This window comes from Alnus glutinosa, chromosome 5, assembly GCF_958979055.1.
Source record: "Alnus glutinosa chromosome 5, dhAlnGlut1.1, whole genome shotgun sequence".
NCBI lineage: Eukaryota > Viridiplantae > Streptophyta > Magnoliopsida > Fagales > Betulaceae > Alnus > Alnus glutinosa.
The window spans coordinates 7315472-7334880 of record NC_084890.1 but is presented as its reverse complement, the minus strand read 5'-3'; the positions used below and the strand labels follow the sequence as shown (position 1 = coordinate 7334880).

At 36.7% G+C, this 19409-nt stretch overlaps 2 protein-coding genes across 2 annotated transcripts; both read left to right on the top strand.

Moving 5' to 3' along the window:
* Window positions 1-5041: 5041 nt before the first annotated feature.
* On the top strand, window positions 5042-8609 carry LOC133868120 (uncharacterized). Its single transcript, XM_062304941.1, has 4 exons — window positions 5042-5094; window positions 5302-5334; window positions 7918-8437; window positions 8590-8609. The coding sequence occupies exons 3-4, from the start codon at window positions 7924-7926 to the stop codon at window positions 8607-8609; spliced, it is 534 nt and encodes a 177-aa protein (XP_062160925.1). The 5' UTR covers window positions 5042-5094; window positions 5302-5334; window positions 7918-7923.
* Window positions 8610-11407: 2798 nt separating this feature from the next.
* Window positions 11408-14652, top strand: LOC133867687 (uncharacterized). The gene is made up of 8 exons (XM_062304449.1): window positions 11408-11555; window positions 11734-12535; window positions 12699-12943; window positions 13046-13279; window positions 13390-13482; window positions 13603-13704; window positions 13796-14249; window positions 14357-14652. The coding sequence occupies exons 1-8, from the start codon at window positions 11538-11540 to the stop codon at window positions 14527-14529; spliced, it is 2121 nt and encodes a 706-aa protein (XP_062160433.1). The 5' UTR covers window positions 11408-11537; the 3' UTR covers window positions 14530-14652.
* The last annotated feature ends 4757 nt before the right edge of the window (window positions 14653-19409 follow it).

Sequence of the window (19409 nt, the reverse complement as noted above, 5' to 3'; positions counted from 1 at the left end):
TTTTTCTTAAATGCAGGGAATAAAACTATTTTTTGCTTCCTTATCAAAAAACACCCCACAGCAGCTTCCCTTCATTTTTTTCTATATCATTAAAATATTATTTTATTACTTTTACTTTAATTAAAAGTAAGAAAAGAAAGAGATAAAGTAAGAAAGAGATTATATTTTTAGAATAAACAATTGATTGGGATGTGAACAGTGCTTCCCAAAGCATTGGGAAGCACTGTAGCAATCATAGGGAACATATAAGGGAAGAGAAGCTGCTGTAGGATTGGTTTTTTGACCTTTTTAAAATTTTCCCTAAAATGTAGGGAAGGGAACCCATGTAGGGAAGCTGCTAGTAATACTCAAAGAAGTGGAGTTGCCAAATATCATGCCTCTCCCAAGGAAAGTCTGGAGCTGCACAACATGGGTAAGAAGGAAAGAATACTACGTGGAGAAGAAAGTGGCTGATTAAGGCAAGAGGACCCATTGTAAATGTAGGATACATGCTCATAAAGTAAGAATCCTACTAGGAGAATAAATGCAGGATTTTAAAGAGAAAAATAAGGGACTTAATTCCCATTAGAGTAAGCAGGATTTTAAGGAGATAAATAAGGGACTTGTTGCCCATTAGAGTAAGCAGGATTTTAGAGAGAAAAATAAGGGACTTGATTCCTATTAGAGTTAGAAGTAATATTTACGTATTATATTTCCCCTGATGTAATTATTACTATATAAACCTAATAGAGTGATCAATAAAAATATCAAGAAGAAAATTATTATAATTCAGCTCTTGTAGTTGATTAGGAGTTTTTTAGGATTTCTCGAATAATCCTAACTTAGGAGGCCCAGGGTACCTCGAATACCCTACTATCCCACGCACTTTTCCATCCAAATTATACACCGTTCATCCCCTGTTACGGAGGTCCGTAACATCATACTAACTATTTTATAATTTTAGCCCTTTTTATCTTTGAAAAATACCTGTAACTAGTGTTTACTAAACATTTACTTTATGCAAAAGTTTTCATAAAAGAGTTTATTAAACTTTATAGCTGTTTTGCAAACCACGTATATATAATGTAGTAGGTTGTACATAATAATAAAAACCTCATATTTTTAATATAAGACCATTATAAGATTATCAAAAACAACGTATATATAATGTAGTAGGTGATAAGCACTGTGGTCGCTAGGCCCAGCAAATCGAGAAGTAAACGTCAGAAGGAAGAGAAGGAAGAGGTGTTGGTGATTGAAGGCATCGAGTTGGAGAAAGCTGCGGTGGTGAAGTTTCACTACAAAAATCGCTGCAGTTTGACACGTGTCTACAGTACCCGTTACTGTAGACACGCGTCAAATTTGACACGTGTCACAAGTGACACGTGTCAAATTGTGCAAGCGTCAAAAATGGACACGAGTATTTTATACTCGTGTCCACTTGCACACGTGTATTTTTACACGTGGCAAATTGGTATTTTTTGCCAAAATAAACATTAAAAAAAAAATCAGTGTTGTATTAATTTTTTAAAATTAAAAAAAAAAATTAAACTCATTATCTTATTAATTATACAAATCTTTGAAAATACGGTGTACATAACTTATACACATAAAATTAAGTTTGAAAAGTATATGCTATATGTAAATTTTATATTTGAAATTTATACTTTTTAGGTTCTTTATTTATATGTATATAGTATACTATATTGTACTATATACATAATTAACCAAATTTGGTGCTATATATCTAATTAAACCAAATAGTTCAAATTAGGGTTCAGTTTTGTACACCATCTACGTTTAGAAACAAAAAAAAAAAAATTTAAACATAACAAAGTTAAAAAACCTATAATTAATACTATATATATAGATATGCATGCATGTAAACGGTTTAGAAATTATATACAGTAACCTTTTTATTTATGGCTATATATAGTAATTGCAATTATTTTTAGAATTCTGCGCTACATAATGAATTAAATACTTATAGTTTAGTCCCTCATATAGTACATATATACATTTAGGGTTTATGGCTATATATAGTACATACCCTTAGGGTTAGGGTTTATAGCTATATATAGTATATACACTTAGGGCTAGGGTTTATACCTATATATAGTATATATACTTAGGATTATGGTTTATCGATATATATAGTATATACACTTACGGTTTGGGTTTTAGAGTTTATAGGTATATATAATATATACACTTAGGGCTATGAATTATAATTTAATTGATTTTACGTTTAATGAATAATAATGTCAATATATTTTTCACGTTTCATTATTGTACACTTTTAAATATATATATATATTAAATCATGAGCAGTTCAAAATTAAATAAAACCGATATATATAGTATATACACTTAAACTTATGATTTATAGCTATATATAGTATACATACTTAGGGTTAGGGTTTATCGCTATATATAGTATATACACTTAGGGTTAGGGTTTATAGCTATATATAGTATATACTTAGGGTTAAGGTTTATCGCTATATATAGTATATACACTTAGGGTTAGGGTTTTATGTTGTATAGGTATATATAATATATACACTTAAAGCTATGGGTTATGATTTAATTGATTTTACATTTTATGAATAATAATGTCAATATATTTTTCATGTGTTATTATTGTATACTTTTAAATATATATATTAAATCACGAGAATTAGGGTTAGGGTTTATGACTATATACAATACGTACCATTAATTAGGATTGTAGTTTATAGCTATATATAGTCTATGCACTTAGGGTTAGAGTTTAATTTTATGGTTAGGTTTTAGTTTTTATTTTTTATTTAGCTATATGTACGGTATATACATTTCAGGCTGCATGGGTTTATATTTTTTTTTTTATGTGGTTAAATTATATATATATATATATATATTTTTTTTTATGCATGCAAATACATTTCGGGACGTGTATTTAAATACACGTCCCGGATTGGACACGTGTACTCAGTACACGTGCCCAAACCCTATAACAAAACAAAAACCCTAACCCTAACCCTAAACCATTTTTTTAAAAAATATCCCCTAACACCCTAACCCTAAACACGGAACAATAAACCCTTTTTATAAAAAGAAGAAATACCCTAAACCCGTATTTGTTTTTGTTTTTTAAATAAAGAACATTCAACTCTTAAAACAAAACAAAAACTGTATCCCAAAACTTTATATCCTAAAATCATAACCATAAAACCAACACAATAATAAACCCTTAAATAAACTTTGAATCGTACACGTTCTTAAAAAAAAACCCTTACCCTAAACCCCAAACCTTAAATCCTAAACCCTAAAAAATAAAAAATTCCTACACTTTCAAACCCTAAAAACCCTAACCCTAAACCCTAAAAACAAAAGTCCTAACCTTAAACCCTAAACCCTAAACCCCAAAAATATCGTACACTTTCTAAAAAAAGAAACCCTAACACTAAAAACAAAATTCTTAACCTTAAACCTTAAACCCTATACCCTAAAAAAACAAAATATCATACACTTTCAAAAAAAAGAAACCCTAACACTAAAACAAAATTCCTAACCTTAAACCCTAAACCCTAAACCCTAAACCCTTAAACAAAAATATCCTACACTTTCTAAAAAAAGAAACTCTAACACTAAAAACAAAATTCCTAACCTTAAACCTTAAACCCTATACCCTAAAAAAATAATTACCCTACACTTTCTAAATTAAGAAACCCTAACACTGAAACAAAATTCCTAACCTTAAACCCTAAACCCTTAAACAAAAATATCCTACACTTTGTTAAATTTTTTTTCCTAACACTAAAAACAAAAATCATAAACTTAAACCCTAAACCCTAAGAAAGTAAAACCCTAAACCCTAAACCCTAATCCTATATCCTTAAAAAAAAATAAAAAAAATAAAAAAAATCCTACAATTTCTAAAACCAAACCCTAACCTTAAACCATAACGAACCCTAAACCCTAAACCCTAAGAAAAAAAAAACCTACACTTTCTAAAAAAAGAAACCCTAACACTAAAAACTAAAATCCTAACCTTAAACCCTAAACCATAAACCCTTAAACAAAAATATCCTAGACTTTCTAAAAAAAAAATTCGTAACACTAAAAACAAAAATCCTAACCTTAAACCCTAAACCCTAAGAAACTAAAACCCTAAACCCTAACAATTTTTTACGTTGTTAAATTATATATATATATATATATATATATATATATATATATATATATAATTATTTTTTTTTAATTACATACAATTTCTACAATGGGGGACGTGTATTTTACTTACACGTCTCCCGCGCGCCGCCATTTTAAAATTCAAAATAATATATAGTACATATACTTAGGGTTATGGTAGTATAGTATATATACTTATACTTAGTGTCATGATTTAAATTTAGGGTTTATATTTAGTTTTAATTTATAGTTTATGTTTTAGTTTTAGGTCTTAGGGTTTAGCAATGAGTACATGCAGTACATGCAGTGCATACACGTTATGGGTTGCATGGGTTTATATAAAATATATATAATATATTAAATATATATATATAATATATTAAAAAAAATAAAAAAAATGACATTTGGAGACGTGTATTTACATACACGTCCCCAATTGGGCACGTGTACTACGTACACGTGTCCAATTGATTGGCCAGGTACTGCGCGGGAGTTCTTCCGCGCGCCACCTGGCCAATCTTAGGATATAATTTAGCTTTATATATTATATTTAAATTATATATTATTCAAATTATATACTTTTTAAATATATTTTAAATTTTAAATTTTAAATTTAATTTATATAAAAGAAATGGGTAGCTTCCAGAGGAAGCTACCCATTTCTTACGTAAATCTCTCTCTCTCTCACTCTCTCTCTCTCTCTCTCTCTCTCTCTCTCTCTCTCTCTCCGTCGAGCTCTGGCCGGCGACAGCCCATTCCGGTGCTCTCTGCCGGCGACCCTCCCTCTCTCTCGCTCTCCCTAGCTCTCTCACCTCCCGTTCCGGCCAGTACTGTCCGGTACCGGCCCTCTCTCTCTCTCTCTCTCTCTCTCTCTCTAGCTCTCTCTCTCTCTCAGCTCTCGCCACTGTCCCCCGCCCACCACAGCCCTCGCGTCCGTTCAAGGTATTCCCTCCACTTCCTCTCACTCTCACTCATCTTCTCAATCTCTCTCTCTCTCTCTCTCTCTCTCTCTCTCTCTCTCTCTCTCTCTCTCTCTCTCTCTCTCTCTCTCTCTCTCTCTCTCTCTCTCTCGGTTTACAGTGCATATCTGTTCTAACATTTTCAGCTTTAATTTTTTTTTTTTTTTTTTTTTTCTGTCAAAAATTCCAGGTACACGTACAAGCTTGCACTACAAAAATCACTGTGAGTTATTTTTATTTTTGTTTTGAATTTTTTGCTATAAGTTTGTATATTTTATTAATTTTTTTTGTGATATTTGTATAATTTTTTTCATTGTCTAGTTTGTGGAAATATGGAATATATACTTGTAGATTTTTTATTACTGATTTTTTATTACTGAATCATTGTCTAGTTGGTGGAAATATGGAAAATATGGAATATGGAAATATGGAATTTATTGGTGATTATATTTAATTTTTTTTTAAAAAAAACTCTTGATGTGAGGATATTTGAGATATATTTTAGTGTGCTACTATGGATTTAATGTGCTATTGTGAATTTTGGTATTTTTATGAAGTGGCAAAAAGAAAAAATATCCGCTATCATCTTAATTTTATAAAAATATGATCGTGAGCAATAATGGCAAAGTAAAATTAAAATACAAAATTATAATCAACATATTGTGCTATGAATATATATAAATTGTGGGGAAAATAAATTGTGCTACTAATATATATAAATTGTGGTATTTTCGGGAAAAAAAAAACAAAAAAACAAATATTCCACTGTCCACCATTTACAATCATATTCGTAAAAAAAACCTTAAAACAAACGTCATAAATCATCAATTGCGACGAATTTGTTTTTTATCTTCCATTTTTAACGTTAACTATTCATGTGAAGAGACTACAGATTTATAAGAAGAATTTGGTATCTTCGGATAAAAAAACTCAAAAAAAAAATACTAAAATTTCTCTCATATGCATATATAAACTTTATATCCTAAAATCATAACCATAAAACCAACACAATAATAAACCCTTAAATAAACTTTGAATCCTATACGTTCTAAAAAAAAACCCTTACCCTAAACCCTAAACCCTAAGCCCTAAAAAAAAATCCTACACTTTCTAAAAAAAACCTAAACTGCTAAACCCTAAACCCTAACAAACCCTAAACTCTTATAAAAAGAATAAAATAAAACCCTAAACCCTTTAAAAAAAATAAAAACTTACTACACTTTCGAAAAAAAAAACGAAAACCCTAAACCCTAATCTTAAATCCTTACAAAAAAAGATTCCTACACTTTCTTAAAAAAAACTCTTAACCCTAAACCCTAAACCGTAACAAACCCTAAACCCTAAAACCCTAAACCCTAAACCCTAATCGCTTTAAACCAAAATAAAACCCTAAATCGTAAACCCTAAACCCTTAAAAAAAAAAAATTTACCTAAAACCCTAAACCCTAAACCCTTAAAAAATAAAAACCTAAAACCCTAAACCCTAACCCTAGACCCTAGACCCTAACAAACCCTAAACCCTAAACCCTAAAAAAAAAAAAAAAACCTAAAACCCTAAACCCTTGACCCTAACAAACCCTAAACCCTAAACCATAAACCCTAAAACCCTAAACCCTAAACTCTAATCGCTTAAAAAAAAAAAACCCTAAATCCTAAACCCTAAACCCTTGAAAAAAAAAAATTTACCTACAACCCTAAACCCTAATCGCTTAAAAAAAAAAAACCTAAAACCCTAAACCCTAACCCTAGACCCTAGACCCTAACAAACCCTAACCGTAAACTCTAAACCCTAAACCCTAAACCCTAAACCCTAACAAACCCTAAATCCTAAACCCTAAACCCTAAAAAAAAAATAACCTACACTTTCTAGGAAAAAAATCCTAACCCTAAACCTTAAACCCTAACTCCTAAACCCTAAACCTTAAAAAAAAAAATAACCTACACTTTCTAAAAAAATACCCAAACCCTAAACCGAAAAAAAAAAAAAATTCCTACACTTTCTAGGAAAAAAACCCTAACCCTAAACCTTAAACCCTAACACTAAACCCTTAAAAATAAAAAAACAAAATCCTACACTTTTAAAGAAACAAATAAAACCTAACCCTAAACCCTTTAAAAGAATAAAAAAAATAAAAACACTTACACTTTCTAAAAAAAAACTAAAACCCTACATAAAATAATCCTACACTTTCAAAACAAAAAATACCCTAAACCCTAACAAACCATAACCCTAACCCTAAACCCTAAACCCTAAAAAAAAAATAACCTACACTTTCTAAAAAAAATACCCTAACCCTAAACCCTAAAAAAAAATCCTACACTTTCTAGGAAAAAAATCCTAACCCTAAACCTTAAACCCTAACTCCTAAACCCTAAACCTTAAAAAAAAAAATAACCTACACTTTCTAAAAAAATACCCTAACCCTAAACCGAAAAAAAAAAAAAATTCCTACACTTTCTAGGAAAAAAACCCTAACCCTAAACCTTAAACCCTAACACTAAACCCTTAAAAATAAAAAAACAAAATCCTACACTTTTAAAGAAACAAATAAAACCTAACCCTAAACCCTAACAAACCCTAACCCTAAACCCTTTAAAGAATAAAAAAAATAAAAACACTTACACTTTCTAAAAAAAAACTAAAACCCTACATAAAATAATCCTACACTTTCAAAACAAAAAATACCCTAAACCCTAACAAACCATAACCCTAACCCTAAACCCTTAAAAATAAAAAATGAAATATATTTGTACACGTTTATACTGTAAGCCGTATGATTTGTCTTGTCCTCTTAACCCTATACAGATAAACATGGACAAGTCTTGGATGTCAACACCTAGGGGTACGACACGGTATAACGATGGGTGTAGGGCGTTTGTGGCATTTGCCGTTAGTAATTGTACGGCCGGCGATGGAAAAATTTACTGCCCATGCAAGTATTGTCGAAATAACCAGCGTCACACTCCTGAGTACGTTCTTGCCCACCTGACTGGAGGTCGGGGGATGAATCCGGGATACAATTTGTGGTATATGCACGGTGAGACTACGACTGGTTCCGCTATTCCTGGTCAGTGTTCGAGTCATCACAGTGGCACAGAGGCCGCTGACCGTAGCACTGAACATGGTGATCATGTCACAGAACAGGAGGGTGTCGCCGTGGAACAGGATGATAACATGCACGCCATGTTGCGTGACGCCTTCGGCGTGCACGATGTTCCTGAAGGGGTCAGTACTCTTCCGCAACAAGTTGATGAAGATACCTCGTGCGGGGACGCATTGAAGTACCAAGAGCTGTTAAAGACTGCCGAGAAGCCCCTTCACCTTGGTACGAAGCACAGTAAATTGAGTGCTACTGTACACATGTACAACTTGAAGTGCGTTGGAGGTATTAGTAACAAGATATTTTCAGACATTCTCGAATTCATCAATCAGTTGTTGCCTCCTTGCGATGAGGCATTGCCAGATAACACGTATGAGGCGAAAAAGTTCCTAAGTAGCATGGGTTTGGGGTATGAGAAGATTCCGGCGTGCCGTAATGACTGTATGTTATTCTGGAAAGACAATAAAGAATTAGATTCATGTACCGTATGTGGAGAGTCTAAGTGGAGGGCTGATACACATGTAGATGATGATGGTGAGATCATATCAGCGAGAAAAAAACGCCCGGTGAAGATCTTGAGGTGGTTTCCACTCATCCCACGGTTGCAGAGGTTATTCATGTCTGAGCATACTGCGCCCCATATGAGATGGCATGCAGAAGGCCGCACTAGGGATGGCGTATTGAGGCACCCGGCCGACGGTGAGGCATGGAGATCGTTTGACATTTTACACCCAGATTTTATGGCAGAGAGTAGGAACGTCCGGCTTGGTTTGACAGCAGATGGATTTAATCCATTTGGGAACATGAGCACATCCCACAGCACATGGCCCGTAATGCTTGTGCCGTACAATTTGCCACCTTGGATGTGCATGAAACAGTCGTCCTTCATCCTTTCCATGGTTATCCCTGGACCGAGCTCACCAGGTATGGATATTGATGTTTACCTTCAGCCATTGATTGATGAGTTGCTGGAACTGTGGAATGTAGGGGTACGAACATTTGATGCTTCAAAGAAGGAAAATTTTATTATGCGATCTCAGTTGATGTGGACGATAAACGACTTTCCAGCGTATGCAGATTTATCTGGTTGGCCTAACAGGGGTGCGAAGGCATGTCCTTGCTGTATGCAATCGACGCGTTCTATACGCTTAAAGAACGGATGCAAATTTTGCTATATGGGGCACAGGAGATATCTGCCGCCTGAACATCTGTGGCGGCTTAACAGGAGGACATTTGACGGTACTGAAGAATTTGACAGCGCCCCGATTGTGCCATGCGGATACGAGGTTCTCCAACAGTTGGACGGAGTTGCGTTTGGGGATGAGACCGCGGGTAAGAAGAAGAAACGGAAGAAGCGGAAGAAGGGTGCAGGGAGTTCCGATGTTATATGGAAGAAGAAAAGTATATTTTTCAGATTGCCGTATTGGGAAGACAATTTGCTTCGGCACAATCTTGATGTTATGCACATAGAGAAAAATGTCATGGACAATATACTTGGCACTATTTTGGATATAAAAGGGAAAACGAAGGACAACTTGGCAGCTCGGCTGGACTTGCAGGAAATGGGGTTGAGACCTAAGTTGCATCCGTTCACGGCCGCCAATGGTAAAACGTATATTCCCGCTGCCTGTCACACCATGACTAGAGAGGACAAAGAAAGTTTTCTGAAGGTTCTTCGAAATGTGAGGGTCCCGGACGGATACGCCTCGAACATTTCACGATGTGTTCGGCTGAAGGACCGTACAATTTCCGGGTTGAAGAGCCACGATAGCCACATACTGATGCAACAGCTTCTTCCAATTGCACTGCGTAAGTCATTGCCTGATAAAGTTGTTAGACCTCTTGTGGAGATTTCAGCATTTTTTAGAGGCATATGCTCAACAAAGCTATCACAAGAAGATATGGACCGACTACAGGGTGACGTCTGTATCACTTTGTGCAAACTAGAACAGATATTCCCTCCAGGGTTTTTTACGAGCATGGTCCACTTGGTCGTGCATTTTGTGCGCGAGTGTAGACTCGGCGGACCCGTGCAGTATAGATGGATGTACCCGGCAGAGAGGTAAAATTCAGCGTAATATGTAAATATATAATTTGATTTAAATGTAACCATAATTGACGACAATTAAATTGTCGTGTATGTGTGTACACCAGGAGTCTGGGGCATTTCAAGTCTACTGTGCGCAATAAAGCGGCTCCTGAGGGGTGCATTGCGGAGGGGTACATAGCGACCGAGCTGGTAACGTTCTGTTCAAGGTATCTGAATAACGCACCAACATTCCACAACAGACCTCAGAGGAATCCTGATGGATCCAAGGGGGCGGGCACGCGTGTTACCCTGAACCGGTTGATAATGCACCAGATTCATCGTTATATTGTGTTCAACTCTGAAGAGTTTAACAATTTGCGGACGTAAGTAGTGTTTATATATTTAACAGAATTCGAATAACGCATCTAATTGATTTTACTACATAATTGTATACGCTGAATGTAGGATGCACAAAGACGCGCTTAGGCGATCATGCACTAGAGGTCGCATTACGGAGGCTCTTATTGAAGCAGAACATCATGAGCAGTTCTGCGAATGGTACCCTGCATATGTAAGGAAATAGTTGTAATTTTTAAGTTGGATAAAGTTATGCGGGTTCAATATAATTACCCAATACACGTGTTTAATATTTGTAATTATAACATAGGTCGATGGCCTTGACGATCAACGTAGGGAGGAATTGGGCCACAACTTGGTTATGCGTTGTAGAGGGCTGAAGGAGACAGCGGTCAAGTACAACAGGTACGTGGTAAATGGGAAATTGTTTCGCACGCTTGCCCATGATGTGGGAAGGAGGACTCAGAACAGCGGCGTATGTGTTCCTACCGTTGAAGGCGAAACGTACTACGGGCAGTTAACCGATATAGTTGAGGTCGAGTACTATGACAGGACTACGTACGTCCTATTTAAGTGCAATTGGGCAGACCCCACGATGGAAAGAGGATTCACAATAGACGAGTATGGCCTAGTGTTTGTCAACTTCAATCACCTCGTCCACAGGGGAGAACTGATTCAGGACGAGCCGTACGTGCTTACATCTCAGGTGGATCAAGTATTCTACGTCGAAGATGGAAGGAACCCAAATTGGGTTTGTGCGGTTAGGACCAAACCGCACAACGTGTACGACGTTGGCCAGGGGGATGGGAGTAATGAGGATGGTACAACCTACCATGAGTGCGTACCGCTCGTACTAGCCACTGATGACCTACCTGATACGAATGATGAATTCGAGTACGACAGGCCCGACATTGATCCGATTGAAGCTCCCGTGATACAATGATTGATGTATTTCTTGTGAGTATAATTAGCTTGAACTCAACACACTTGACTGATATATAAATTGTTTGTACAATTCGCTTGAACTGAATAAGGGTTTCTATTATTATATGCAAATTTCGTTGTATAATTTGCATATTCATTAAAAATATATTACAAAAAATATTCTAATTAATTTGTCTACATTTATTCGCAGGTATTGATGGACCAGGGACGCCATCCTTATGCATATCGGGCACCTCGCCCACCCGTGCCCCCCATGACCACGCCCACTGATTCGACGCCAGTATATACTGCGGCGTGGCCACCCCACCCAGACGGGGCTTATAGACCATTGTTGCCGGGTATGGTGGCCGTGCCCACGTCAGATCACGGGCAGACCAGCACAGCTGGAGTTGGCAGCTCTCCATTGTCGGAGCCGCCGACATTATCTCAGTTAGGGTTCACCCAACCGGGTAACGCCTATCGATGGTGGGTGCAAGAGGGGGTGGGGTCACAGGGTTATGCGCCGTACTTTCCGTATACGTATAGTCGACCTATGACGTGTAACCCTGATAGTGAGACGCAGGATTGTAGATTTCCACTGTCACAGACCGGGGAGATGCAGATGCCGGCTGTGGGGTTGGGACAGATACCGGCACAGGCGGCGATGCAGGGCCAGATTTTGGGGCCGAGACAGATGCCAGCATCGGGGGCGAGTCAGGGCCCGGAGCATGTAGAGAGGCAGATGCCGTTACCTGGTGAGAGCCAGATGCCGCTTTCCGGTGAGAGTCAGATGCCGCTTTCCGGTGAGAGTCAGATGCCAGATGTGGGGGGGAGCCAGACTACCCATGAGGAGGACGATGCGATGTTGGGTACCGATCAGTTGGCCCCCGGTAGCCCCCAGGGTATGGATTCAGATGATGATCAGCATCCTCCACCAGCCGGAGAGGTTGGCGAGGAGGTTGCAGGCGACCCAGCGACGCAGCACATAGGGACTGGGCAGATTCGGTTGATGGGTAAGTACATATGTAGACATCCTTAAAACTCATATTATGTTACCAAAATATTTTTTTTGGTTTGGAAAAAAATAACTATTTGATTACATTTTGTTTATATATGTGTGTGTGTGTTATTTAGTGTTAACCAATTAAATTAATGTTGAATATATTTTTTCATTAGGGTACAACCCAGACGGGACCATTTATTATGAGGTGATTGACGACCCAGCGAGAAACTGGGTGCTCCCGAGGGGGAAGAAGGTTGTATTGCAGTACAATGCTGCTATACAACCTGTAGGACGAGCCTGCAATCGTTTTCGGCGGGAAGTGGGCAAGATGATCAGGAGTGGGTCCTACATACACATGCGGGACGAATGGGCGAGGGTAAATAGGCAGATTAAGCAGGCAATGTGGAACGCACTGATGGTATGTTTATGAATATAATTTAATTATTTATTTGAATTAAACTTGAGCTTAATGTTTAGGTTGAAGTTTTTAAACCTATAATGCTTTGATTGAAATGTGCAGGAGGAGTTCTATCTACCTGTATCAGTTGACATGCGCAGGGCACAACAGGAGGCGTGGAATGATATTGGACGTAAGCACCGCTCGTGGAAGTCGAGGTTCAAAACCCAACTAGGAATTGGAGACGGTGACACGCCCGAGAGTATCCGTGCGAGAATGCCGGAGAAATTTTTTGAGCAGTATGATGCAGAAGATGTAGAATTCCTGCTGAGAGATTGGTGCAGAGAGCATAAAATCGTATGTAGGCCAAAAAATTGTCAACTATTTTTTAATAACAGTTCATTTAATTTTAGTTTTAATTTAAGTGTGTCAATTGTTACATGTTTATTTTCATGTTCAATGCGTAGGCAACCTCTGAACGGATGAAGAGGTTGCGGGAGCGGAATGACCTACCCCATTGTGCGGGATCTAAAAGTTATGCCAGATTTAATCACGAGGAGGTAATTAAATATATATGTTTATGTTTTTAATATTTGTTGGTAATTGTTTTTCTTTTTCTTTTTCTTTAAACTATTTTTATCGCTATCTGTTTGTTATATATGTCAACTGCATGACGACAGGCATGTACATCTGGCACGCCCCCCACTCGCGCCGCGTCGTTCGTGAAGACCCACACAAAGAAGGACGGCACTTTCCTGAACGACCGTACACGGGTCTTATGCGTATGCTACTGATTTAGTTTACTAATATTTTTAAATTATGTGTGATATGTCATTATTCAATATATGACTTTTTCATGTTGACGACGTACAGGAGAGGATGACGCAGAGTTTAGCCAGTGATCCAGCCGCCACGCAAAGCGTCTCTGCAGACACGGTGCGTTGGGCACCGAACGACGCTTACGAACAGGCGATTGGGAGGCCTGAGTATGCAGGGAGGGTTCGGCAGGTTGGCCCGAACGTCACACCTGTTCGAGGGACATGTTTTTCATATAGGCCTCGGTCACAGGGGGGACCATCTCAGGGGACGTCTCGGGATTGGGCCGAACAGTCTCGGAAGATGGAAGAGATGCAAGCGGAGCTACATGCTGAGCGAGCGAGGAATGACCGTTTGGAGCAGCGCGTGCAACAGTTCGACGGCATAGAGCAGCGCTTGCGAGAGATGGAGGTCTTCATGTCCTCCATGGCAGTACCAGCACCATGTGTTGGTAATCAGTCTTCTCCTGCACACGTAGGTAGTACGTCGTCCGTTGGTAGTGCATCTGCAGGTATGGTTTATATTGTGTATAGGACAAAATTAATTTCAATTTGTTTTCATTACCCCTTTAATTTTGCAAGTAATATTATATACTTTAATTGTCTATATTATTTGCAGGTAATTCGACAACGGTTGGTACGTTGTCGCCTGTTGGACGACAGCTGAGCCAGCACTCCACTGTCGCTACACCTTCGCCCGCTACACCATTCATTGCGCAGCAATCGCCGGTGGGCGAGAACACGCCTGGGACGGTACCTCGTGATTCGCAGAGACGCCTTTCAGATTTGTAGATATTTTGTGTAATTATTTTTTGTTCGTAAATATTTGCTTGTTAACGAATATGTTATTAATTATTTGTTTGTGTAGTATGATTTCGTGTTGGTTTTGGGTAAAATAAATGCTGCGTTATTTGTGGTCGAAAATTACAAAATTTGAAAAATTCAAAAAAAAATTTAATTAACCCAAATAAATTTTATAAAACAATAAAAAATTTATTTTTTTAAAAAAAAAAAACTAAATTCAGTTTTTTATTTAATTAAAATTTTTATTTAATTTTTTAATTGTATTTTTAATTAAATTAAAAATACAATTAAATAATTAAATAAAAATTTTAATTAAATAAAAAACTGAATTTAGTTTTTTTTTAAATTAAAAACATTTTGACACGTGTATCGGAATACACGTGTCCAATTTGACACGCGTATTCCAATACGCGTGTCAAAATGTTTTGACACGTGTATTGGAATACACGTGTCAAATTGGACACGCGTATTCCGATACACGTGTCAAAACAGTTTGACACGCGTATTGGAATACGCGTGTCAAATTTGACACGTGTATTCCGATACACGTGTCAAAAAAAATTTGACACGCGTATTGGAATACGCGTGTCAAATTTGACACGTGTATTCCGATACACATGTCAAACTGTGCAGTTTGTAACATGCACATTTGACACGCGTAATACGCGTGTCAAAGTACACGTGTCTAAATGTTTGACACGTGTACGACACTGTACACGTGTCAAACTGCACGTGGCTATTTCATGCGATTTTTGTAGTGTTTGACGTTTATATTAATGATGATGTTGACACTCCCAGCGGGCCAGACAAGACGGAGTTTGCAGGAAGCTTTGTGCACGTGCCGCATCAGCAGAAGCATGCGAAGAAGAAGAAGACCGCCCTGAGAGTGGGGATCACCGACTTGCTGGATGACTTGGGAGTTGATGGCGATGACGACGTCGTTGTCACTTTGGTTCCTCGGCAAGGTACAGGGCTGGTCAGCATTGGTGGAATCAAGATTGAGCTTCTTTCTTGATCTGCTTCAGGTGGTTTGTTCTTTCGCCATTATCATGATCCTTGCTTATTAATAAACTTAACGTAATATTATTGTGTTTCTACTTTTTCTGTTCTGAGGCTCTGAGCAATATGTATTTCTACTTTATTTTAGAGGGTCATGATTGGTTTATGAAGTCTCGAGTTTGTTTGAAGGTATTTGATATGGGAAAAGATAAAAATAATACTTCTATCTATTTTTTTCATTTAAAACTGACGAAAATTCACGTCAGCACTACGTGGCACCATTCAAAATATACCCATGACCACATTATTTTTTTAATTTTTTTTTTAAAAAAAATTAAAAAATTATTAGGGTAACTTTTGGGCCACATGGGGTGACTGGGCCTGGGGTGGTTGAACCAATCCCGTGACCTTTGTGATGGCTCTAATGACCAAATCCTAAAAAAAAAAAATCGGTTCATAATATTATTTTTTACTATAATTGGAGCCTTAATTAAGGAGCATTGACTAACTTTCTTATCAAAATTGAGGCTTTAATTTTTTTTATAAAAAAAAATTCAATTATATTATTATTATTTGAGACCTTATTTAACTGGGAACTTTAAGCAATTGCCTAATTTTTATCTATACATATGAGCGGGCCCTGAAATAGTTAATTTGGTGTGAATGATCTTAAAGTTGTTTACTAGCATTGCATGAGAATCATTTACCTATATATAAAGCTTTTTTTTATTGTTTTCTTTTATTACCTTTTTTTTATTTATTCTGGACAAGATCATTTCATGAGTAATTGTGCCAAGTGCGTCTTAGCCAAATGAAATTGACGGGGTGAGGACAAATTTCTGCTGATGGCAAAACATTTGAGATGAAAGAAAGATTCGTCCTCGTTGTTGACGTATGTTGCACGTTTTCTTTATTTTGTAATCTAGCTAGTGGGTGTTTTGAATTGGGGGACCTTTCTCCACCGCATAATAATTAATAAATGGTGCTACTTTCTTTTTCACTATTATTAATATTTTTTTTTTGTCGTTTTTCTTTGTGTTTTAAAACATAAATCACAAAACAACAACTAATTAGATTACAAAATGACAAGAGGGGGCTTGATTAATTAGTGCACTCCACCCGACACGAGATGGGCATTAACACCCCCTTCACATGGGTGGGTCCGGTGTATTGTGTTGGTGCAGTGCAAATAATATGTTCCATGAGAAAAACGTGTGCCATATACATCAATACTCTCAAAAAAAAAAACATAAAAAAAAAAAAGAAAAAAAAAGAAGAAAGAAAAGAGAGATTTCACGAATTTGCATTTGCATAGAAAAAGCTGAGCTGTGTGAGAAGACTCGTGCATAAAAGTTGTTTTCGCAAGTGACTTGTCGTATTAGAATAATATTTTTTAATAGTTATATATTTTTATTTCATATTTTATATTTTTCAATAACAATTAACATTAAAATATTCAATTTTTTTTTAATTTTTTATATCACATTAATAATTTTTTTTATTGTTATTCAAATAAAAAATTCACTAAAATATAAATTTTTTTAACTTTTCTATACAAACTTTTTACTTTATATCACATCTACTACATTTTATTAACTTTAAAAAATAACAATCCACTATTCTGGCATTGCAAGTCACTTGCCAAACAAAGCTAAAGGCATCTTTCAAAGATTCACATTTGGCATAAAAAATAGATATCACGTGAAAAGAGCAAAGCAGACCGAGTGTTTGTAAGGTCAATCAAGGTTCAACCACCCTATGGCAAAAAAAATCAAGGGTTTTGGCCCTTGGGGGCCACCCCCATGGGCCACGGGGGTGGTTAGGCCACCCCAGGCCGGCCGGTCTGGGAATGGTTCGACCTCCTCAGATCGGTCAGTCTTTTTCTTTTTTCTCTTTTAATTTTTAATTTTTGAATTAATTTTTAAAGATTTTTAATTTTTTATATTAAAACACGTGTCAACCCTCAAAGGTTGACATTTGACGGGCCGTTAGTTTTTGGACGAAAAATTTGACTGAGGTATTAATTTGGTATTTTCCTAAAACAGAAGTACTATTCGTGATGCGAATTGAAACTCAAGTACTAAAAAATAAAGTTTTCAAAACTCATGAACCAGAAGTGTATTTAAACCTTTTTTTTAATGGCATAATGTGGCAGTGCCAAGTCAAGGAGTATAAAGTTGAGTGTGTTGGATGGGTGTTAAATCTAGTATTTCTCATCATAAATTCTCTGTAGGACTGTACAAGCGATTGCGGTTAACGATTATTGCATCTAACCGCTAATAGCAAACGTCTTAGGCGGTTATTGAATTTTCGTAACCGCAATCACTCCGTCTTAGGTGGTTAGCAATTTTAAAATAACCATCGGTTAGCAGTTATTGAAACTCATAACCGTTTAGAAAAAAAAATATAAAAAAGCCCTGTTAACTAACAAATGTTTTTAAAATAGTCTTATAAAGTGACAAGTGTGTTAAAGTGATACATCAAATTACTAAGGTGTACCAAAAATATCACTTTTTCTATTATATACCTATAATGCCCTTATTCCCTTAAAAATTATAAAAATAAAAAATAAAAAATTCGTCCCGCACACCAAAAATATTTGTTCTGCCACTACAAGAGTTGATGGATAGGGCCTTGATTCATTAACAACTCCACCCCAACTTTTGTACAATTCCAAAGCACATTGGGGTGGGGTCCATTGGTGTGGGCTTCACCCCAATGTGCTTTAGAGTTGTACAATAATTGAGTGGGAGTTGTAATTTTAATATTTTCCTGATGGATATTGTGGAGAATGGCTGGCGATGAGATCGGCAAGTCATTATTAGGGATCTTATGTGTGGTATGGGTATTTTGCTATCATGTGGATGATTACTTTTGAGGACCTAATTATCTTTTGCATTTGATATTGTAATCTGACTTTAGAATGGGTAAAACTAGGCCCCGTTAGGGCTGGCAAAACGGGTCACCCGACCCAACCCGTTTAGCCTAGACCCAAACACAACCCGTTTATGTTAACGGGTCAGGCTTCCAGACACGACACAAACACGATAATTTCACTGGTCACCCGACACAACCCGTGAAACCAGTTAAACATAATGGGTTGAATTGGGTCGATACGACCCGTTTAGCTTATAAGTTTTTTTTTTTAATAACAAATTTATTATTATTATTTTTTTTTTGGGGGGGGGGGGGGGGGGGGGGGTTTGTGGGTATTTAAATGAAATAATAATAATTTTAGCAATTCATCTCTAAACTCCTACTCCTAGTCTCCTAGTAGGCTAGCACCAAATCACTTAATATGTTTAATTGTCTAATCAAATAACAAAAAAAAAAAAAAACTTCATCATTATTACAAATTTACAAATACAAAAACTGCATCATAATTGTCCACTCTTGATTCTTGATTTCTTGAATGATCTACATATGCTCATTCCTCCCCTCCCCCCCTCCTCATTTTTTATATTTTTTTTATTAATATATATATATATAAAATAAAAAAATAAAAATAAAAATAAAAATAAAAAGTTAATCGTGTCTGGCAGCCCGCGGGCAACCCACAACCCGATTCGCTAGACCAAGATAAACGGGTTGACCCGTTTAGGGTAGACCCAAACTTACTAATTTCGTGTCGTGTTCGTGTCGGGTTGTCTGGTCGTGTCAAAATTGTCAGCCCTAGGCCCCGTTTAGTAGTCCTCTTGCCCTTCCCCTTCCCTTTTCCCTTCCCCTCCCTATTCCCTAACGTGTACGGACAGAACAAGCTTTTGAGTTGGAGTTGTAATTTTAACATTTTCCTGATGGATATTGTGGAGAATGGTTGGCGATGAGATCGACAAGTCATTGTTAGGGATCTTATGTGTGGTATGGGTATT

What these genes read in the sequence shown, in the direction of transcription:
- LOC133868120 (XM_062304941.1), top strand. Translation starts at nt 7,924, where the DNA reads ATGGACAAGTCTTGGATGTCAACACCTAGGGGTACGACACGGTATAAC. An exon ending in CGAGAAGCCCCTTCACCTTG is followed by an intron (nt 8,438 to 8,589) that starts GTACGAAGCACA and finishes AACACGTATGAG; the next exon opens with GCGAAAAAGTTCCTAAGTAG.
- LOC133867687 (XM_062304449.1), top strand. An exon ending in GGTGCAGAGAGCATAAAATC is followed by an intron (nt 13,280 to 13,389) that starts GTATGTAGGCCA and finishes TTCAATGCGTAG; the next exon opens with GCAACCTCTGAACGGATGAA. An exon ending in CCAGATTTAATCACGAGGAG is followed by an intron (nt 13,483 to 13,602) that starts GTAATTAAATAT and finishes GCATGACGACAG; the next exon opens with GCATGTACATCTGGCACGCC.